General features: G+C 45.7%; 1 protein-coding gene across 1 annotated transcript in view; it reads right to left on the bottom strand.

The window, feature by feature from the left end:
• LOC124594948 (transient receptor potential cation channel subfamily A member 1-like) overlaps positions 1-23,956 on the bottom strand; it is a 187,501-nt gene that overhangs the window by 61,093 nt on the left and 102,452 nt on the right. Inside the window, exon 4 of the mRNA XM_047133459.1 lies at positions 5,440-5,742. Within this exon, the coding sequence (XP_046989415.1) occupies positions 5,440-5,742 (303 nt within the window). The remainder of the gene's footprint in view (positions 1-5,439; positions 5,743-23,956) is intronic.

The raw sequence follows: 23,956 nt of genomic DNA, 5'->3' as shown, positions 1-23,956 counted from the left end.
TACATGATATGTATATAATACATGCTTGCCACACAGGTAACACTGGTTACCGTCAGATCACCAATGTTAAGTGCTTTCGGTTGGATAAATGACCCTCGGCGTCTGTCGAGCAGAGGTGTTACTTGGTTGAGAAGCTGAAAGTTGCCAAGAGAGGAGTGTGCTGACCACACGACCCTCCATATCAGCATCCAATGACGCCTGTCGACTGAGGATGACACAGCGGTCAGTCGGTACCGTTAGACATTCAGAGTGCTGTTAGGTTTTATGTAGATGGGAATGGTCTTGCGGAGCTGCGGGCTGGTGAACTCTCAAAGCCCACTAGACAGCCAGTCCAGCAGTCTCAGTGTGCTCTCCTGCCAGAAGCTGCACAAGACATGGCCTGAGCCATATGAACAAATGACTAGCGACAAGTATCTTGCCACAGAAAAACGCCGCCCCTGGGTACAAGCTGCCGGTCACCTGATAGAATGGCACAGGCGATAGTCTACGGTACAACTAAACTGCCGCTGGCGTTCCGACTTCCAACAGTCCAACGACGTACCACTATGTAACGTCAGTTATCTGACAACCAAAGTAAGACTGTCCTCAGAATCTAGCAGCTTAATCGCCCTGAAGAGGTTTACTGAATAGACAGTCGAAACATGGAGTATATAATTACTTTAGTGTTTCTAGGGGTACGTCTTTGACTCACAATCAAAACGTCCTCGGCTCCAGGTTCGAAACCCCGTTGGTGGCCGAAGACTTCCAGCATAAGGAGTCACTCTCATTCTGCCAACGGCCTTGTAAAAGGGGGTGGAGGAGCGAACAGAGATTCAGGGCACTCTCTTGCCTTTGGCGTGGGAAGCTGCCACTAAAAGCGGAAGAATCAACAATGATGAACGGCATGAGGATGCAGAAGGCAGTGGTTCAAATGGTTCAAATGGCTCTGAGCACTATGGGACTTAACATCTGTGGTCATCAGTCCCCTAGAACTTAGAACTACTTAAACCTAACTAACCTAAGGACATCACACACATCCATGCCCGAGGCAGCATTCGAACCTGCGACCGTAGCAGTCGTGCGGTTCCGGACTGAGCGCCTTAACCGCGAGACCACCGCGGAAGGCAGTGGAAACTAATTGCATTAAAGACACGTAACGTGTATCCATAGGACATGTGGCCTGTAATTGAAAAAGTGTCATGATGATCTCTCCATTGGCAAAAGCTTCCGGAATAGTCTTCCATTCGGATCTCTGGGAGGGACTGACAAGGGGGAGGTGACCATGAGAAAAAGATTGAATAATCAACAAAAGGATAACGTTTTACGAATCGGGGCGTGGAATGTGAAGATTGAATGTGGTAGGAAAGCTAGAAAATCTGAAAAGAGAAATGGAAATGCTCAATCTAGATATAGTAGGTGTCAGTGAAGTGAAATGGGAAGAAGATAAGGATTTCTGGTCAGGTGAGTATAGGGTAATATCAACAGCAACGGAAAATGGTATTACGGGAGTGGGATTCGTTATGAAAAGGAAGGTAGGGCAGAAAGTGTGTTACTGTGAACAGTTCAGTGATAGGGTTATTCTTGTCAGAATCGACAGCAAACCAACACCGACAACTATAGTTCAGGTATACATGGCAATGTCGCAAGCTGAAGATGAAGAGATAAAGTATATGAGGGAGATGGAAGTCGAGTAGTCATGGGTGACTGGAATGCAGTTGTAGGAGAAGGAGTAGAAGAAAGGTTACAGGAGAATGTGAGCTGGGGACAGGGAATGAGAAAGGAGACAGACTAACTGATTTCTGCAATAAATTTCAACTAGTAAGCAAATACTCTGTTCAAGACTCACAAGAGAAGGAGGTATATTTGGAAAACGCCGGGTGATAGGGAAGATGTCAGTTAGATTGCATGATGGTCAGACAGAGATTCCGAAATCAGATTCTGGATTTTAAGGCGTACCCAGGAGCAGATGTAGACTCAGATCACAATATAGTAGTGATGAAGTTAAACAGAGTAGTCAGGAAGAATCAATACGCAAAGAAGTGGGATATGGAAGTACGAAGGAATGACGAGATACGCTTCCAGTTCTCTAAGGCTGCCGATGTAGCAATAGAGAGTAGTCCAGTAGGCAGTACAATTGAAGAGTAATGGAAATCTCTAAAAAGGGCAATCACAGAAGGTGGAAATAAAAAATAGCTACAAAGAAGGTAGCTGTAAAGAAGCAATGGGTAACAGAATAAATACTTCAGCTGATCGATGAAAGAAGGAAGTACACGAATGTTCAGAGAAATTCAGGAATACAGAAATACAAGAAGCTGAGGAATGTAATAAATGGGAGGTGAAGGAAACTAAGACTAAATGACTGCATGAAAAATGTGAAGAAATCGAAAAATGACTCAGCATATAGGAAAGTCAAAACAACCTTCAGTGAAATTAAAAGCAAGGGTGGTAACATTACGCGTACAACCGGAATTCCATTGGTAAATGCAGAGGAGAGAGCGGATAGGTGAAAAGAGTACACTGAAGGTGTCTATGAGGGGGAAGATTTGTCTGATGTGATAGAAGAAGAAACAGGAGTCGATTTAGAAGAGATAGGGGATCCACTATTAGAATCAGAATTTATTAGAGCTTTGGAGGGCTTAAGATCAAATATCGCAGAAGGGATCGATAAAATTCCATCGGAATTTCTAAAAGCATTAGGAGAAGTGGAAACTAAACGACAATTCACGTTGGTGTGTAGAATGTATGAGTCTGGCAATATACCGTCTCACTTTCGGAAAAATATCATACACACAATTCCGAAGACTGTAAGAGATGAAAAGTGCGAGAATTATCGCACGATCAGCTTAACAGCTCACTCATCCAAGTTAATGACCAGAATAATATACTGAAGAATGTAAAAGAAAGTTGAGGATGTGTTATATGACCATCAGTTTGGCTTTAACAAAGGTAAAGGCACCAGAGAGGTCATAGTGACGTTGCGGTTGATAATGGAAGCATGACAAAAGAAAAATCAAGACATGTTCATAGGATCTATAGACCTAGAAAAAGCGTTCGACAATGTAAAATGGTGCAAGATGTTCGAAATTCTGAGAATAATAGGGTAAGATATAGGGAGAGACGGGTATGTATAAGAACCAAGAGGGAATAATAAGAGCGAACGACAAAGGACGAAATGCTCGGTTTAAAAAGGATGTAAGACAGGGATGTAGTCTTTCAACCCTCTGTTCAATCTTTACATTGAAGAAGCAATGATGGAAATAAAAGAAAGGTTCAGGAGTGGAATTAAAATACAAGGTGAAAGGTATCAATGATACGATTCGCTAATGACATTGCTATCCTGAGTGAAAGTGAAGAAGAATTACATGATTTGCTGAATGGAATGGACAACCTAATGAGTTCGGTATATGGACTGAGAGTAAATCGAAGAAAGGCAAAGTAATGAGAATCAGCAGAAATGGGAACAGCGAGAAACTTAACGACAAGATTGATGGTCACGAATTACATTAAGTTAGGAATTTTGCTACCTAGGCAACAAAATAGCCAATGACAGTCAGAGCAAGGAGGACATCAAAAGCACACTAGCTCTAGCAAAATGGGCATTCCTGGCCAAGTACCACGGGTAGGCCTTAATTTGAGGAGGAAATTTCTGAGAATATGCGTTTGGAGCACAGCATTGTATGGTACTAAAACATGGACTGTGGGAAAACCGGAACAGAAGAGAATCGAAGTATTTGAGATTTTGTGCTCCAGACGGATGTTGAAAATTACACTACTAACGGTTAAAATTGCTACAGCACGAACATGACGTGCTACAGACGCGAAATTTAATCGACAGGAAGAAGATGCTGTAACATGCAAATGATTAGCTTTTCAGAGCATTCACACAAGGTTGGTGCCGGTGGCGACACCAACAACGTGCTGACATGAGGAAAGTTTTCAATCGATTTCTCATAAACAAACAGCAGTTGACCGGCGTTGCCTGGTGAAACGTTGTTGTGATGCCTCATGTAAGGAGGAGAAATGCGTACCATCACGTTTCCGACTTGGATAAATATCGTATTTTAGCCTATCGCGATTGCGGTTTAATGTATTACGACATTGCTGCTCGCTTTGGTCGAGATCCAATGACTGTTAGCAGAATATGGAATCGGTGGGTTCAGGAAGGTAATACGGAACGCCGTGCTAGATCCCAACGGCCTCGAATCACTAGCAGTCGAGATGACAGGCATCTTGTCCGCATGGCTGTAGCGGATCGTGCAGACACGTCTCGATCCCTGAGTCAACAGATGGGGACGTTTGCAAGACAAAAACCATCTGCACGAACAGTTCGACGACGTTTGCAGCAGCATGGACTATCAGCTCGGAGACCAAGGCTGCGGTTACCCTTGACGCTGCATCACAGACAGGAGCTGCCGATGGTGTTCTCAACGACGAACCTGGGCGCACGAATTGCAAAACGTCATTTTTTCGGATGAATCCAGGTGCTGTTTACAGCATCATGATGGTCGCATCCGTGTTTGGCGACATCGCGGTGAACGCACATTGGAAGGGTGTATTCATCATCGCCATAATGGCGCATCAGCCGGTGTAATGGTATGAGGTGTCACTGGTTACACATCTCGGTCACGTGTTACGACCCGTGGCTCTACCCTTTATTCGATCGCTGCGAAACCCTACGTTTCAGCAGGATAATGTACGACCGCATGCTGCAGGTCCTGTTCGGGCCTTTCTGGATACAGAAAATGTTCGACTGCTGCCCTGGCCAGCACATTCTCCAGATCTCTCACCAATTGAAAACGTCTGGTCAATGGTGGCCGAGCAACTGGCTCGTCAGAATTCGCCAGTCACTACTCTTGATGAACTGTGGTATCGTGTTGAAGCTGCACGGGCAGCTGTACCTGTACACGCCATGCAAGCTCTGACTCAATGCCCAGGCGTATGAAGGCCGTTATTACGGCCAGAGGTGGTGGTTCTGGGTACTGATTTCTCAAGATCTATGCTCCCAAATTGCGTGAAAATGTAATCACATGTAATATATTTGTCCAATGAATCCCCGTTTATCATCTGCATTTCTTCTTGGTTTAGCAGTTTTAATGGCCAGTAGTGTAGGTGGACTTATAAGATAAGAAACGTGGAGGTTTTGCGCAGAATCGGAGAGGAAAGGAATATGTGGGAAAGGCCGACAAGGAGAATGGGCAGGATGATAGGACATCTGTTAAGACATCAGGGAATGACTTCCATGGTTCTAGAGGGAGCTGTAGAGGGCAAACACTGCCAGTTGCAAGTGCTACTCTGAGATGAAGAGGTTGGTACAAGAGAGAAAATCGTGGCAGGGGACCGCATCCAACCAATCAGAAGACTGGTGAAAAGAGAGAGAGAGAGAGAGAGAGAGAGAGAGGGAGAGACGACCTGAAACCCAAAAGGATTTTGTTGCTTCTAGCAGATAGACCGTTAAGAGACCTAGACTGAGTGTGTTCCGCAAGTTGGCAGGCGTGGTGCAGCAGGCGCGTGTTGAATGGCTGCTCGATCCAGACGTCTGGGTCGAAGCCCTCCTTGTCGGCGGCGGCGTCCATGATGTGCTCGTAGCGCTGCGGGTCGCGGTCGTCCATGGCGCGCAGCAGCCGCACGTGCACCGTCTGAGCGCCGCCGTCCGCGGGTCGCGGCAACCGGCCACACAGCTGCGGCAGCGACGCCAGAACCGCCTGGCGGGCAGTCTGTCTACCGCCGAAGTAGTTGTCCACCTGCAGGCTCCGCCGCGATCGCCTGAGCACACACCGCAGAGGTAGAAAAGAGAACACGTGGAAGGGCGCGAGCTAGCCAGAGACAGCATGCAGGTAAATAAAACAGGGAGGTGGCACTACAGACTTACGTTGTATGTTCTTTTGAAGTAGAAAGGGCGCCATTTTAAGTAGCCCAAAACATTACCAGACGACTGCTTATGAGTGCTTATTGTGCATTATTTCTACCGTGTGAGCGCAATAACTGTCTTAAATATAAATGATCATAGAGCTTTAATGAAGGACATAGCGTCAGGAAGGCAATTTCGAACGTTTTTCTGTTCTTGATTGCATATTTGCCCTAGTAATACAGGGTGTCCGAAAAGACTTTTCCTGATTACATAAATTGATAACACAGGCTAGAAGTAAGATACAAATATGAAACTTGTGTCGAATTGTTTACAACTACCAAAGATTTTTTTTCTGTTTTAGGTTCGCAGTGCGTAAGTAGTGGATGAGGTGCAGTGCCCAAGAAGCCATGTTAACCAATCAGGAGAAGGCACAGTGTGTCCTGTGGTACCATGAGACACGATCACCAGCCACAGTGCAGAGACACTTCCAGACAACATTTGGAAGGAATCCACCTGATGTCAAGAGCATTAAAGCCTGGTATGAGAAGTTCAAGAACACAGGATCGGTTGCTGACCTTCCGAGGTCTGGTCGATCAAGAACCTCAGCAGACAGGGTGGAAGCTGTAAGGCAGTCTTTTCTGCGAAGTCCGAAGAAATCGGTGCGCAGGGCCTCACGTGAATTACAGATGCCAAAAAGCGCTCTCCATGACATTTTACACAAACGTTTATTGTTTCGTGCATACAAAGTGCAAACCGTTCAGGCCTTGTTGCCCAATGACAGTACACGTCAATATAACTTTACGGTCGAAATGCTATCACGTATTGAGGACGATGATGGTTATCTCAGACGAATTGCCTTTTCCGACAAAGCGACCTTTTTTGTCAGTGGAGTAGTGAATCGCCATAATGTGCGCATTTGGGGCTCACAACCCCCTGGCGAGGTCATGGAGTGTACCAGAGGCAGTCCAAAGGTGAATGTTTGGTGCGCGCTATTGCACGATCGAATTATCGGGCCATTCTTCTTCGCTGAGGCTACCATCACATCTGCAGTGTATCTGGACGTGTTGCAACTGTATGCTGTTCCTCAGCTGCTTCAGTATCACCCCGATGTCTTGTTTCAGCAAGACGGCGCACCACCTCATTGGGGTTTGGACGTCCGTGCCTATCCTAGGCTATGGATTGGTCGTGATGGGCCAACGGCTTGGCCTCCACGCTCTCCTGACATAACCCCATTAGACTTCTTCTTATGGGGTTATGTCAAGGACGAGGTCTACCAAACACGTGTATCAGATCTTGAAAGCCTGCGGCAACAGATAACCACAGTCGTTAAATCGATCCCTCCAGTGATGCTGGCTAATGTGTGGACGGAAATTGAATATCGCCTAGATGTACTACGAGCTACCAAGGGTGCTCACACGGAAGTTTACTGATGTGTGAAAAACTTTGATAGTTTGTAAACAATTAGACACCAGTTTCATATTTGTATCTTACTTTAGCCTGAGTTATCCATTTATGTAATCAGGAAAAGACTTTTCGGACACCCTGTACAACAGAGTCGCCGGCCGGTGTGGCCGAGCGGTTCTAGGCACTTCAGTCTGGGAACCCCGCGCGCAAGCTTCGGTCGCAGGTTCGAATCCTGCCTCGGGCTTGGATGTGTGTGATGTCCTTAGGTTCGTTAAATTTAAGTAGTTCTAAGTTCTAGGGGACTGATGACCTCAGATGTTAAGTCCCGTCGTGCTCAGAGCTATTTGAACCATTTGAACAACAGAGTCAGAGTGATGTCATGGGGAACTGTCACTGCGGTGAACTATGGGGGTATGAATGCGGTGAACATAACGTTTTGGGCTACTTAAGATGGCGAACATCGCCTTCAAGTAATGCCACCTCCCCTCTTTTTTTAACTCCATGAGAGACAGGCATTATGTTGAGGTCTTAGACCAAGTTCGTGCTGGCTGGTTGAACTTCATAAAGTCACAAGGACGTCTGCTTAGGCGGGATCCTGAACAGCTGCCTTTCGGACCGGTAGCCTTCAATTTACAAGACTTTGTGCAAACATGACATCATTTTGACATCACACGCTCTATCTAAGACGAAAAGGTCTACCAGCTTTCGTGATCGTTCATCTAAAACACGCGAGGTGAACATGACATTCAAAACTGTAACATTCAATTCAAGTAGAGAGAACTGGAGTTTATACTTTTTATTTACTGCAGGACTCGTTAAACTTGAAGTTATGTCGTTTGTAGATACGTAAAATTCTGCATTCATGTGGCCTAGGCTGTGGATAAGGAAGAAATTAAGCACTTAAGTCCCGAGTTCGAGTCTCGGTCTGGCACACAGTTTCAATCTGCCAGAAAGTTTCATACCAGCGCACACTCCGCTGCAGAGTGAAAATCTCATTCAAGAAATGAAATTGTTAGCAAGAATTAGATCCGAAATATAATGGAGAAGTTGTATCATTTTTCCTAATATGCTTTACTTCATCCCAAAAGTGAGACTACTTACTGAGTTTCAAGCAAAATAATGCTGAAGCCATCCAGCATTGAATGCAATAACGTATATATTCAACAGTGTTCGTTAACGTATCCCAGCAAAATAAACTTATTTTTAAAGACTCTGAATACCAGTTTCAGTAGTTGATCTGAAATTAGAAACGTGGATAGCCATTCCAGCAGACGAATTAACTTGGCAACTCATTTATCTTATGCTCAATGAATAAAAGCTGTTTCAGAACATTAAGGACCTCTAGAAAACGCATTAGTATTGGTTACATTTTTGTAACAAAATTACGAAAAACGCTGTATGTGTGGTTATTGATGTATTTCAGTTGAAGACATTTTTGTTTGGCAAAGAAATGTCCTAAAAGAACTAGCTCGTAAAGTTCCTTTTATACTTTACAGATGGCTGAAACTAAGTTACCTTTTAATTCCTTTTCAGATGTGTGTCACTCTATTATACGCTATTTATTCTGAGTGGTAGATTGTTTTACCAGATTATCAACGTGTTTTGGGAATTTATCCGCAATTACGTGTTCCATGCTTCATTTGTACGTTACTGACAATGACAAGTCACACTTGAAGAGAGAGAGAGAGAGAGAGAGAGAGAGAGAGAGAGAGAGAGAGAGAGAGCACACCGTACGCAAGATCGAATATTACAAAAGACACATACTTCTTTTATCTTAATAACGAAGTCCCAGAACCTTTCCGAATCGAAAAGGAGAAAAAAGGAATTCAGATATAGCAGGACGCAACCCGCTTTCTTAATTACCCTACAATTCGCTCATAACCACAACACCACGATAAACTAGCAGAATTCAACCCTTCGTACTATAACGTATACATAATGAAGGCTTGAACGGCCGATACCTCACTATGTGACGTTTAAGTATAACGAATCGTACCAAGAATGTGTTTTTATACATCTTCAATGTACCATTGCCTTGAAACGGCATACTTTCATAACACGCAGGTTACAATATGAAATTACGGAATCCAGTAGGTGTTTCCCAAGCACCCAGCATCGAATGTTAACGAAAGTCGATAGCGGTTGCTGCAGTCTTCAATAAGTGCGTCTGGCGTCAAAATAACGTTATCTTTGCACAAAGTCTTGTGAATGTAGGTTACTCCTTTCGGAGCAGACCGGCATGAGATTTGCTGATTGGATAAAGTTCACGATGTTATAAGAAAAGCAGCATGGTCCTGAAGCACAAAACGATAAATTCCTCAGCAGGTCAGCGTATCATGATGCTACACGGCAGTAGCTATTCTACCAGACGAACTAATGCAGCAGCCATTATACTCGTATGTGCTAGTGGCACTTTCACTGAAATTTTGGAAGCTATTCCTGCCCTTTCTTCTTGTGTACTGCCAAGTCGTTCTAGCGATTTACACGAGTTTTGTAGAAAGAAATAAGTTGCCCACCAGTAAAATACTGTTTGTGTACACTTAACTGGTACTGTCTAATGACTGTAGCAGCTCTTTCGTGAACACTGAACTAATAATCTAACGGTCTAGAGTTCAATTCCACACCAATACTACATTTTGTTCCTTTATCTATTGTTACACCGCTAGCAGAGAAGTGTCTCTTAATTTTACTAACTTACGACCAGCCATCAACTTCGTTGCATATTTGACTGGTTAGGTGGGTTAGATCATATTGCAACTGATAATACCGACTTTTCGTATTTGACCTACATGACACAAAGGTTATTTCTCTCATTTCAAATTAAAAAAAAGATAACTGAGCCGTGATAAATATAGCTGTTTTGAAGAGCGCGCCGCAGCGCGTGGTGTGAAGTAGTCGCCCTCCGTTTCTGGCGCTGGCGCCCCTGTGGCAATCGCAGCTTTGGTGGCTCCCTCTGGTGGGAAAGGGGAAAGGTTGCCTGTTCACGTGCATTTAAGGAGCGCTATAAGCTCGCCAGTTATGGCATTCGACCTTCCTTCTCTGATGATGACCAACTCCTCCGCCTCACTCATCTCCTCTCCCTCCAGCTTAACTCCCGTCGCTCCGCCATTTTTGTCTCCCTTGACCTCGAAAAGGCCTACGACCGTGTCTGGCATCCCGGTCTCCTGTTTAAACTCCAAACCTACGCCCTTCCTATCAACCACATCCGTCTGATCGCCTTCTTCCTCTCCCACCGCCCCTCTTATGTTACCATCCATAATGCCAATTCCCACACCTTCTACCCCTCTGCAGGTGTGCCCCAAGGCTCTGTCCTCTCCCCTCCCCTCTACCTCCTGTACACGGCAGATATGCCCAAACTCCCCCCTCCCCCCCTCCAGTACACCTCTTGCAATATGCTGATGACACCGCATTCCTCGCCCTCGCTCCTACCCTCCAACGGTCCCAACGCCTTCTCCAGAATCACCTTGACCTTTTTGCTGCATGCTGTAACCAGTGGCTCCTGAAAATCAATCCTTCCAAGACCCAGGCAATCATCGTAGGTCGTACCACTCACTCCTTCCGGCTCCTGGATTTCTCCCCTACTGTCTGCGCCCGTCCTGACCGCCTCACCCCCACCCTCACCTATCTTGGCCTCACCATTGACCGTCACCTCACATGGATCCCTCATCTCCGCTCCATCCAATCCAAAGCCCACAACCGCTTCCGACTCCTCAAACTCCTCTCTGGCTGGACATGGGGGTTGCACCCCTCTACCATCCTCCACACCTACAAATCCTTAATCCATCCCATCCTCTGTTATGCCAGTCCTGCCTGGATATCTGCCCCCCCCCCCCCCCCCAACTTCTATAAGTCCCTCCAGATCCTTGAGCGTCATGCACTCCGCCTCGCCTTTCGTATACGCCTCCCATCCCCCACGCAGATACTCTATGATCTTATTCCTTTCCCCCATTTGCTCCTATTCCTCGAACATATCCGCATCCTCTACACCTCCCGCCGCCTTGAACCCCCTCACCCCCTGGCTGCTCGTCTCCTCTCCCATCCCCGCCCCCTGCCACGTCTTCACTGTTGTATCCCCCCTACCCTCCATCTCTACACCCTACATCTCCTTTCCCAAGGTGGCTTCCATCAACTCCCCCTCCTGAATGATGCCCTCTCTCCCTCCATTCATCCCTCCTATCAACTCTGATCCTCACTCCCCTCCTTTCCTCCGTCCTCTCCCTGGGTTCCCTCTTCCTCCCCCTTCCATCCTGTGTTTTCTCCCCACCTAACCTCTCCCTATCTCCTTTCCCCCCCCCCCCTCCCTGAGTCCTTTTGTATTCCCCTCCTCTGCCTTCCCCTCCATGGCACGTCTGCTCAGCACCCCCCCACCCCTCTTATGGATCCTCATCTTCCATTGGCTCCTTTCCCCCCTCCCCCCTACACTTTTCCTCTCCTTCCCCCCTTTTTTTCCGTCATCTGTCCAGTTTCCCCCCACCTGCTCTCGGCTGTGGTATGTCATATTTGTGCCAACTTTTTAGTGCAGTGTTTAAGTGAGTGTTCAGTGTTGTGCGTCTTTCCACAGTGTTGCGAACAGAAATCATGCTGTCGCTGGGTGTGCATTTTATATCTCTTGCGAACAGAAACCAGACTGTCGCCGTGTTTTTTAATTGTCTGTCTATTATTTTTCTGCTTCCTGTGTATTTTATTAGCATCATCAACCCTGTGTTTTATGTTTTAAGTTCCAGAATTTTCTGCCATTTTACCTTTAAGCCACCGATTTTATCGCCAACAGTTATTTTTTATTATCTCCATCTTTTTAAAACAAATTCTGTAGGCTGAAGAGCGGCGTAATAAGCTGCTGCCAGCCCGCCCCCTTCAGGGGGAATCGAAACTCAATAAAGGGGGAAAAAAACCTCGCCAGTCGGTCAGTCGCGGTCAGTTTGGGTGAGTCTGGAGTCAGTCTGGGGTCAGTCTCTCGTCGCCAGCTTGCTAGTCTGTCTCTCGGCCGAATTTGTGGCGCAGTGAGAGAACTCAACGAGTGATCGCCCGGTCGGGGGCTTAGTTCCTGCATCTGAGTCTGCACGTTAGGCCGCCAGTCTGCTCGAGTTGCTCAGGCAACGGTCGTTGGCGGTTGGATCGGTCGGTTGGTCGGTCGCGCACTGAGACACAAGATTGCTTGTCCGTCTTGAGCGTCGGCTCATATGAGGTCGTCACGTGAGTCCAGTGGGCCGCGCAGTATAGCAAGGGGTAGTGGCTTCGCGGTCGACACGAGAGCAACAGGAGTCAACCGACAACATCAGTCTCGCCGGTGCGAGCTGCGATGCTGTGGTGTAACTGGTTCTCCGAGCGCTTCTGGGCCCCTTCAGTTACCATCTTGTGCAGCTTGGCTCGTTCCTTTCCTGGTGAAGGGATGTCGTTTTGCCAGTGGGCGTGTTTCCTCTGTATGGTTGGGTCCGAGCCAGTATTTCCGCCGTCGTGTGTCTGGAAGTGAGTGGGAGACGCACCAGCAGTGCAGTCGCGACGGAGCAGCAGTCGCGGACGGAGCAGCGGCCAGTCGGTCGGTTGGTGCGGACGAGGAAAGACGGGAGATCAGCGCGCCTTCCTGCGTCCGTTGAAGCGGCTGGCAGCGGACGGTTCGGGAGAGCGTTTTGGGAGTGCTGCGCCAGGTCTTCTCCAGAAATGACAGTTTATTAAAAGTTAAGTGATTGGTGATATGTGTTGTGATTTACTCTTGTTAAATTCCACTTGTCTTCTTGGTCAGTCTCTCGTTCCCAGCTTGCTCGTCTGTCTCTCGTCCGCATTTATTAGGCAGTTAGTGTCTGCCTGTCGTTCGGAGCAGCCTCTGTCATGTTTGTCGGATTCGGTGTGTTAACGAATTTATTGCTTGAAGTGTAACGGCCGAATTCCTGTAATATGTTTTTATCTTGCCTATCATCTTGAGAGGCGGTATATGTGTACTGTAGAGCATGTTTGGCCAACCTTGTATAATTTTATGTAAGACTGCATTTTATGGGCTTTTATTTAAATGGTCATTTTAGTATATAAAGTTGCCATCCTTCCACCGTAAGACCTTTCTTAGAAGCCAAAATCAAGTTGCACCTTCGGTGGCAAGTTAATCTTTTAATTTTAGTGTTTTGTACCATTTCCATCCCTCCTATGGAAGTGAAACATGGACGATAAATAGTTTGGACAAGAAGAGAATAGAAGCTTTCGAAATGTGGTGCTACAGAAGAATGCTGAATATTAGATGGGTAGATCACATAACTAATGAGGAAGTATTGAATAGGATTGGGGAGAAGAGAAGTTTGTGGCACAACTTGACCAGAAGAAGGGATCGGTTGGTAGGACATGTTCTGAGGCATCAAGGGATCACCAATTTAGTATTGGAGGGCAGCGTGGAGGGTAAAAATTGTAGAGGGAGACCAAGAGATGAATACACTAAACAGATTCAGAAGGATGTAGGTTGCAGTAGGTACTGGGAGATGAAGAAGCTTGCACAAGATAGAGTAGCATGGAGAGCTGCATCAAATCAGTCTCAGGACTGAAGATCACAACAACAACATATGGAGTGCATAGTTGTGTGCTTGTGTGAATTGTTAAAACTTTACTTTAAGGTAATCTGGTGTGTTGCAGATTTGCACCTGTGTAGTCTTTCAGAGGTTGTTGTGAGCGGTTGTGACCACGGCCGTGTCAAAAGGGAGCGGCAAGGTTCTCAGCTCGAAAGCTCATAGACTCAAAAATTTGTTTCTTTCTGCCTATGAATAAATTGTACCTTGGTATTTCGAGGGTGCTTTCTGCTTATAATTTTAAATCTGTTTCTTTAAAAAAAATGCTTTTAGGCACTATTAAAGTGAATTAAATTACCATTTTTTTTTGCTTATGATTTCATCAGTTACTCCCTGGCAGCTACTTCCACGCTCACATAGTGTGATTAAATGTGTTAATGTCCTTGATGAATCGCTAGTAAATAAAATAAATTTTTAGGAATATTCTTTGAAATTAAAACCACGGTTCATTAACTACATGCTACATACAATTTATATAAAAGTGAACATTTTGTAGAAAGTTTCTGAGTTCCCTGTCCTTCAAAAGTTGTGGATTACTCATATATCCCACACATTTCGTTATTTTTCTGTATTGGAAATTTATATTAGAAAAGGATGTATTTAACCATACATAAATTGACCCTAATCTGCATTTTCCAGACTGTGTCTTGTGTGTGTGTGTGTGTGTGTGTGTGTGTGTGTGTGTGTGTGTGTGTGTGTATGTTTGTATGTATGTATGTTAGGGTTTCTGCTAAGAGACGATGTATATCAAGCGTTCGTCCGTTAGAACCAGAGGTAATTTCGTTTATGGTTCTAAGTGCTGAACATTGTCCGCTCTTCGTGGTCTAGTGCTGCTGAGCGGTAGCCCAGCGTATTCGGTCCTGCAATTAAAAAGCTGAGTGAAGTATACACCGATGAACTTGAGGGGGTATTATGTGACGTCCGCCCAGACCAAATGATGAGAAGAATGACGAACAAAATGAAAAAAAATACTTGGTTAGCGCTGCCGCCTCTGGATTCTGCGGTTCGATTCCCAGCCAGATCGGAGATTCTCTCCACTAGGGGACTGGGTGTTTGCTGTTGCTGTCATCATTTCATCTCATCATTAATGACGCGCAACTCGCCGAAGTGATGTCAAATAGAAAGACTTACACTAGCTGGCTGAACTACTCCAAAGCCAATGGCCATTTAGGCCATACGATCATTTTATTTTTTTCCGAACGTTAATAGCTGGAAGTTATTTCGCAGTTACTTGGTTCATTCTATCCCATAGGCACCCCATTGTTTTGATGACATTATACATACAGAAGGTTTTGAATTTGGTTCACGGTTGTCGTGGTGTTGCCTCTCTATGGTATTGTGTCCATTTGGCGAAGACCGTCTGCTCACAAGCTAGAAGTAGTAGTAGGTTATATAGTGACGTCCGACTACATAATTTTCACTGTGATGCCTGTAACAAAATTAGCGATGAACTTTTAAGACTTCAAGAACAGTGGATGACAGAAGACAGTGTAGCTAACACTGTTTCCCAGCAACACAAAGGCCATTATGCCAGGCTAGAACACTTGTCAAATTTTCCACATTGTGCACAGCATAATCACAGCAGCGTGAATGTCAGTAACAACGCCAGTGAATTCAACTACTGCTTTGGAAGATTTGAATGTGAGTGTGTTGCTAGACAACACCTGTGTGTGCAAAGACGTCGCAGCACCACACCACACAGAATCGCTGTGTAGCTTGCTCGCCAGGTTTCGAGAGGGTGCGTTTCTGGATGAGGTATCGAATATACTGCTTCCCCCTACTTATACCTCCCGAGGAGATCACGAATGTAAAATTAGAGAGATTAGAGCGCGCACGGAGGCTTTCCGGCAGTCGTTCTTCCCGCGAAGCATACGCGACTGGAACAGGAAAGGGAGGTAATGACAGTGGCACGTAAAGTGCCCTCCGCCACACACCGTTGGGTGGCTTGCGGAGTATAAATGTAGATGTAGATGAACCCACAGTACCACACCAGTCCATTGCTGGCTCAACGTCTACACACATCAAGAAAAGTTTTGCATCACCTCGGTTCCGAGAGTTCCGGAACCTGTACAGAAAATTGGAATAGAGATCAACATAAACATCATTTCCGCTCTTTTTATTGCTCATGAAAACCACACATTGCATGTTGTAACATCATACAGCAAAACCTTCAGAGGTGATGGTCCAGATTGATGTATACACCGGTACCTCTAATACCCAGTACCACGTCCTCTTGCACTGATGCATGCCTGCAGTCGTCGTGGCATACTATCCACAAATTCATCAAGGCACTGTTGGTCCCGATTGTCCCACTCTTCAACGGCTATTCGGCGTAGATCCCTCAGAGTGGTTGGTGGGTCACGTCGTCCATAAACTGCCCTTTTTAATCTGTCCCAGGCATGTTCGATAGGGCTCATGTCTGGAGAACATGCTGGCCACTCTAGTCGAACGATGTCTTTATCCTGAAGGAAGTCCTTCACAAGATGTGCATGATGGGGGCGTGAATTGTCGGCCATGAAGACGAATGACTCGCATATGTGCCGCTGATATGGTTGCACTATCGGTCGGGGGATGGCGTTCACGTATCGTACAGCCGTTACGGCGCCTTCCATGACCACCAGCGGCGTACGTCGGCCCCACATAATGCCACCACAAAACAGCAGGGAACCCCAGCCTTTCTGCACTCGCTGGCCAGTGTATCTAAGGCGTTCAGCCTGACCAGGTTGCCTCCAAACACGTCCCCGACATTTGTCTGGTTGCAGGAATATACGACACTCGTCGGTGAAGAGAACGTGATGCCAGTCCTGAGCGGTCCATTCGACATGTTGTTGAGCCCGCCTGTACCGCGCTGCATGGTGTCGTGGTTGCAAAGATGGACCTCGCCATGGACGTCGGGAGTGAAGTTGCGCATCATGCAGCCTATTGCGCACAGTTTGAGGCGTAACACGACGTCCTGTGGCTGCACGAAAAGCATTTGTCAACAAGGTGGCGTTGCTGTCAGGGTTCCTCCGAGACAGAATCCGTAGGTAGCAGTCATCGACTGCAGTAGTAGCCCTTGGGCGGCCTGAGCGAGGCATGACATCGACAGTTCCTGTCTCTCTGTGCCTCATCCATGTCCGAACAACATCGCTTTGGTTCACTCCGAGATGCCTGGACACTTCCCTTGTTGAGAGCCCTTACTGGCACGAAGTAACAATGTGGACGCGATTGAACCGCGGTATTGACCGTCTAGGCATGATTGAACTACAGATAACATGAGCTGTGTACGTCTTTCCTGGAGGAATGACTGGAACTAATCGGCTGTCGGACCCCCTGCGTCTAATAGGCGCTACTCTTGCATAGTTGTTTACATCTTTGGGCGGGATTAGCGCCATCTCTATACAACACATCAGGCATTACAGTGCTATAAACAGCCCCTATGCCTTTCCATGTTAATTTTCGGTCACTAAAATTTAAGCTTGTTACAGCAGAGTAACATGTAATTGCTCTCAAACTACGATGAAAATTTTCTCTTTTAGAACTATAGTACTAGCTGTAGAATTTGGTAATAGTTCCATTTTAAAAAGTTAAATTGATACCGAAATCTCCGTAATTAATATAGGTATGGAAAGAGGCTATATATTATTCACTGAGGATTTTCTAAAAATTCATCTCGGTTTAAACAGAATTACACTATTTTAAACGGTTCTGAACCACGTCGCATAATCCGCTACCGCTTCGCGCGCAACATAAAGCAGTTACTGCTCCAGGTAGTGCACTGCGCACTGTGTACGCTGTGGTGACAAAAGTCATGAGATACGTCGTAATGTCGCGTTGGACCTCCTTTTTCCCGCATAGTACAGCAGCTCGGACATGCCATGGACAAGTCGCTGAAAGTCCCCTGCAGAAATAATGAGCCAGGCTACCTCTATAGGCGTCCATAATTGTGAAAGTGTAGCCGGTGCAGGCTTTTGTGCGCGAACTGACGTCTGGATTACGTCCCATAAATAATCTATGGATGGCCAAATCATTCGCTCGAACTGTCCAGAGTGTTCTTCAAACCAATAGCTAACAATTGTGGTCTGGTAGCATGGCACACTATCATCCACAAAAATTCAGTCATTGGGGGTGAAGCTGACTCCTGCACGTGGTGCCCCTGCATAGGTACTGGACTAGATTCTCCAGTACTGAACTGAACGTCAGCATTCCAAAAGCATTGCATTATAGGTTTCACTATGAATGGAAACCAAAGGTCTTTATCAAGACCTCACCTTGTGATTGTATCAATCAACATAGAAGGATTGTCTGTTGCCAAAGAAGAACTCCTGCAACATATTGCCAAGGAACCTAGGTGTGATATTTTATGTATACAAGAAACCCATCGAGATGACACCATGAGAAGACCAAAAATCCTTGGGATGAAACTGGCAGTTGAGCGACCCCATAGACAATATGGCAGTGCTATCTTTGTGAGGAACGATATAGCTGTTCTCTCTACCTCACTTACAGAATTCAACAATATTGAAATACTGTCTGTAGAACTGAATGGTTGTATTGTGTCGTCAATTTACAAACCCCCAGGAGCAGATTTCCAATTTTCACCTACAGACAACTACACCAATCAACAAGCTCACTTTATTGTTGGAGATTTCAATAGTCATAGCAGTGTTTGGGGTTATGCTGAGGACGACAGTAATGGTGAAGCAGTTTTGACTTGGGCTGATACCAACCATCTTAATCTTGTCCATGATAATAAACTCCCACCATCTTTTAACAGTGGGCGTTGGAAACGTGGGTATAACCCCGACTTAATTTTTGTTAGCGAGAACATAGCTCACCAATGCAGAAAAACTGTTCTAAATCCGATACCAAATACTCAACACCGCCCCATAGGCTGCCAAGTGTTTGCAGCCATTACTCCTAGAATTACATCATTCCGAAGGCGATACAATTTCAAGAAAGCAGACTGGCAGAAGTTTGCTGATCTCCTTGACTCAGAAGTTTCTCGCATAGAACCCTCAGTTTCCAACTATGATGAGTTTGTAGAAGCCGTGAAAAGATGCTCAAGACTCTCAACTCCCAGAGGCTGTCGAGTTAACTACATACCTGGCTTGACAGAAGAATCCGTGAAGCATCTACATAACTATATCCAACTTTTCAATGATAATCCTTACAGCATTGAAACCTTAACTGCTGGCCAAAATTTATCCTCAGCCTTAGCCAAATCCAAAAAAGAACGATGGATAGAGCTACTCGAGAACCTTGATATGTCTAAAAGCAGTCAGAAAGCCTGGCAGTTGCTGCGACGCCTGAACAACGACCCTGTCCACAATCATGGCCATGCAAACATTGCACCAGATCAAATTGCTCATCATCTAGTTCAGAATGGAAGGGTCAATTGTTCTAAAGATAGAACAAAACTCAAAAGAGAACCTGAACGTGAAAACAACCATATATCAAATGACTTCATCTTACAAGAACTCAGAACCGCAATTCAGAAATGCAAAAATGGTAAAGCGCCTGGTCTAGACGACCTAATGATTGAGCAAATTAAACATTTTGGTCCCATCACGGAAAGATGGCTTCTGCAATTCTATAATGGTTGTCTGAAGCGGAAACAGATCCCTGCCATCTGGAGGAAAACTAAAGTTATTCCCTTACTAAAACCTGGAAAGGGTGCAGCTGATCCCAAGAACTACCGACCGATTTCGCTCCTTTGCCATTTGTATAAAATCTATGAAAGAATGTTGCTAAATAGACTCACTCCCATTGTTGAAAAACAACTCATACCTCAACAAGCAGGTTTCCGACCTGGAAAGAATTGTACAGCACAAGTCCTTAATCTGACTGAACATATTGAAGAGGGATATGAAAAAGGATACATTTCCGGGGCTGTCTTCGTGGATCTCATAGCAGCATATGACACCATTCAACATCGACAATTATTGCACAAAGTCTACTACATCACTAGAGACATTAATTTCACCAGAACTGTGCAGACACTTTTGGAAAACCGGCGATTCTATGTGGAGTTCCAAGGAAGAAAGAGTAGATGGAGAAGTCAAAGGAATGGCTTGCCTCAGGGTAGTGTCCTTTCCCCCATATTGTTCAACATATTTACAAATGACCAGCCTCAACCTTCTCTTACAAAGAGTTTCATCTATGCAGATGATCTTGCCTTAGTCACACAAGCCAGAGATTTTGACACAGTAGAAAACCAGCTTACTGTTGCTCTCAAGGACCTATCTGAGTACTACAGAGTCAATAACTTAAGACCGAACCCTGCTAAAACTCAAGTTTGTGCTTTCCACCTACGCAATCGAGAGGCCTATAGAAAACTTACAGTGTTTTGGGAAGATCAAGAGCTTGAACATTGTTTCTACCCCAAATATCTGGGTGTCACCTTAGATCGAACGTTGACCTACAGAAAACACTGCACTAACACCAAGCAGAAAGTTGCTGCTCGTAACAACATCCTGCGGAAGCTCACTGGCAGCGTTTGGGGTGCAGATCCCAAACTACTAAGAACATCAGCCTTGGCCTTGTGTTATTCCGCAGCTGAATACGCATGTCCTGTATGGTACAAGTCATCTCATGCAAAGCAGGTTGATGTGGCCCTGAACGAAACCTGCAGGACAGTAACGGGATGCCTCAAAGCTACACCTATTGATAAACTCCATAAACTAGCAGGTATTGCTCCTCCAGACATAAGGCGTGAAGTCGCAGCCAAACTTGAGAGACATAAAGCAGATCATAACACCGATCACCTGCTACATGGATACCAGCTACCAATTAGTAGACTCAAATCTAGGAGGAGCTTCATGAGAACTACTACCCCCCTCACCGGTCGGACTGGAGCAGCCAGACTATCTCAGTGGACAGCAAAATCTGACAGTAACGATTGGATGACTCCTTCTGAGACCCTTCCTCCTGGTGGAAATCAAGTCTGGACAGTGTGGAAGTCTCTAAATCGGCTCAGGAGTGGCGTCGGACGAACTAAGGACAATCTGTTTAAATGGGGCTTCATGAAGGAATCTTCCACCTTGTGTGACTGCGGAGAAGAACAGACAACCAAACATTTAATTAACTGTCCTAGATGTCCTGTATCATGTTCCACACAAGAGCTTGTTGATGTTTCAGACAATGCTGCTGCCGTTGCACAATTTTGGGCTAATACCGTTTAGTTTGTTCTTTTATGATTTGACCTGATTTGTTATATTGTATATATTGTAAATATTGTTGTAATGTTTTTGACTCGAAATAAAATAGTCATTGTTTGGGAACTTGAAGTTCGCGAACGGCTGCAAATGGCCTCCAAGTAGCCGAACATGACCATTTCCAGTCAATGAGCGTTTCAGTTGGACCAGAGGGTCCAGTCCATTGCATGTAAACGCAGCCCACACCATTAAGGAGTAACTACCAGCTTGTGCAGCGTGTTGTTGACAACTTGAGTCCATGGATTCGGGTCTGCACCACCCTACCGTCAGCTCTTACTAACTGAATTCGGGCCTCATCTGACCAGGCCACAGTTTTATAGTCGTGTAGGGTCCAAGCGATACGATCACGAGCCCAGGAGAAGAGCTGCAGGCGATGTCGTGCTGTTTGCAAAGGCACTCGCGTCGGTCATCTACTTCCATGGTCCATTAACACCAAATGTCACCGCCCTGTCCTAACGGGTACGTTCGTCGTACGTCTCCCATCGTCTTCTGCGACTGCTTCACGTAGTGTTGCTTGTCTGTCAGCACTGACATCACTACGCAAAAGTCACTGCTCTCAGCTGTTAAGCGAAGGCCGTCGGCCACTGCGTTGCCTGTGGTGAGAGGTACCGACCGAAATGTGGTATTCTCTGCACACTCCTGACTCTGTGAATCTCGGGATATTGAATTCCCTAACGATTTCCGAAATGTAATTTCCCATGCGCCTAGCTCCAACTACCATTCCGCTTTCAAGGTTTGTTAATTCCCGTCTGGTGACCGTAATCGCATTGGAAACCTTCTATCACGACTAACCTGAGCACAAATGACACCTCCGCCTTTTATACCCTTTTTGCGATGCTACCGCAACCTGTATACTGTATATCTCTATCCCATGACTTTTGTCGCCTCAGTGTAAACCTGGTACTGCGCCGTACTATCCCTTACATACGGGTGGTACTCACAGAGTGCAGTCTCCCTCCCACCAACGTACTGTGTGCTTTAACCGTACAAATAACAATTTTTGACCAGCCACATTTTTGCTCCTAGCAGAGGTATTGATAAACTGGTAAAATCTTACAATACTATACTCAAATTCAGACTGCTTTGTTGTTGTTGTTGCAGAGACGAAAGGTGACTTGCAAGGAATAGTCTAGCAATCCGAAGACTGATTTGATAGAGTTCTCCGTGCTAGACTATTCCATGCAAGCCACTTTTAATCTCTGCATAAGTATCTCAACCGGTTGATTCTTCTACATGTTGTGTATTACCCATCTTTCCCTACACCCTACGCTAACGTTTCTCACCCTATACTAACGTTTCTTAGAATTTCAAACATTTATTCTCTACTCAATCAGAAATCCTAAAAGAATCTTTCATACCAACCAGTTTCGATTCAAAAGACAATGCTTTTGACAAAAAAATTTACAGATTTCGGCACAAAATTCGCTGATTTCGAGATAAAATTAAATGATTTAGCCTCAAAATTCAAACTCATCTTTCCCTATAGCTTGCATAGTTGTTTGTAATTCTGTATCTTCCTTAGTAAAGGGAGACTTGAAAACTGAGCTCAGTTTTTCTGCTTTTGCTTCATGTATAGCCCCCTTGTTAGAATCTGTGTCCCTCTAGGTATAGTCTGGCGCCTGTTATGCAGTAGCCATTGTTTCTTTCAGTGAATATATACCATACAGGGTTCTTACCATTATGAACTGTTCTACTAGGTACCTAGTTACTCTGCACATCTACATACATGCTCCGCAAACCACCGTAAACGACTATCTAGAAGCTTCATTACGATACCCAATTTCTCGCATGTTATCTTCGTGGACCTTACGCGAAATGTACGTTGACGGCAGAAGAGTCTTTCTGCAGTCGGCCTCAAATACCGGTTATCTAAATTTGCGCAATAGTGCCCTGCGGAAAGAGCATCGTCTTTCCTCCAGGGATCCCATTCGAGCTCACGGAGCACCTCCGTAATACTTGTGCGCTGATCGAACCTACCGGTAACAAATCTAGGACCCTGTCTCCAAGTTGCTTCGATGTCTTCCATTAATCCAACCACGTGAGGAACCCAAACACTCTACCGACAAGCTCACCAATCCATTTAAACTGGAAAAGATGATGAAATGGGTGCAGGACATTCATATGAGAGAACCGAAATTTTCTCTAGTATTTTCATTTACTTCAAAAAGTCATGATTACTGCTTTGAACTGCTGACAAAATTGCTCTGAGCACTATGGGACTTAACATCTATGGTCATCAGTCCCCTAGAACTTAGAACTACTTAAACCTAACTAACCTAAGAACAGCACACAAAACCCAGCCATCACGAGGCAGAGAAAATCCCTGACCCCGCCGGGAAAACTGCTGACAAAATTTTTATTTAAACAACCAGTTTTGGTCAGTATGCCATCATCAGGTTCTTGAAAGCATTTACAGCATCATATTAGGCGAATATACACTCCTGGAAATGGAAAAAAGAACACATTGACACCGGTGTGTCAGACCCACCATACTTGCTCCGGACACTGCGAGAGGGCTGTACAAGCAATGATCACACGCACGGCACAGCGGACACACCAGGAACCGCGGTGTTGGCCGTCGAATGGCGCTAGCTGCGCAGCATTTGTGCACCGCCGCCGTCAGTGTCAGCCAGTTTGCCGTGGCATACGGGGCTCCATCGCAGTCTTTAACACTGGTAGCATGCCGCGACAGCCTGGACGTGAACCATATGTGCAGTTGACGGACTTTGAGCGAGGGCGTATAGTGGGCATGCGGGAGGCCGGGTGGACGTACCGCCGAATTGCTCAACACGTGGGGCGTGAGGTCTCCACAGTACATCGATGTTGTCGCCAGTGGTCGGCGGAAGGTGCACGTGCCCGTCGACCTGGGACCGGACCGCAGCGACGCACGGATGCACGCCAAGACCGTAGGATCCTACGCAGTGCCGTAGGGGACCGCACCGCCACTTCCCAGCAAATTAGGGACACTGTTGCTCCTGGGGTAT

This window comes from Schistocerca americana, chromosome 1, assembly GCF_021461395.2.
Source record: "Schistocerca americana isolate TAMUIC-IGC-003095 chromosome 1, iqSchAmer2.1, whole genome shotgun sequence".
NCBI classification, from domain to species: Eukaryota; Metazoa; Arthropoda; class Insecta; order Orthoptera; family Acrididae; genus Schistocerca; species Schistocerca americana.
The sequence above is the reverse complement of the archived record's forward strand: the minus strand, read 5'-3'. Positions and strand labels throughout refer to the sequence as shown.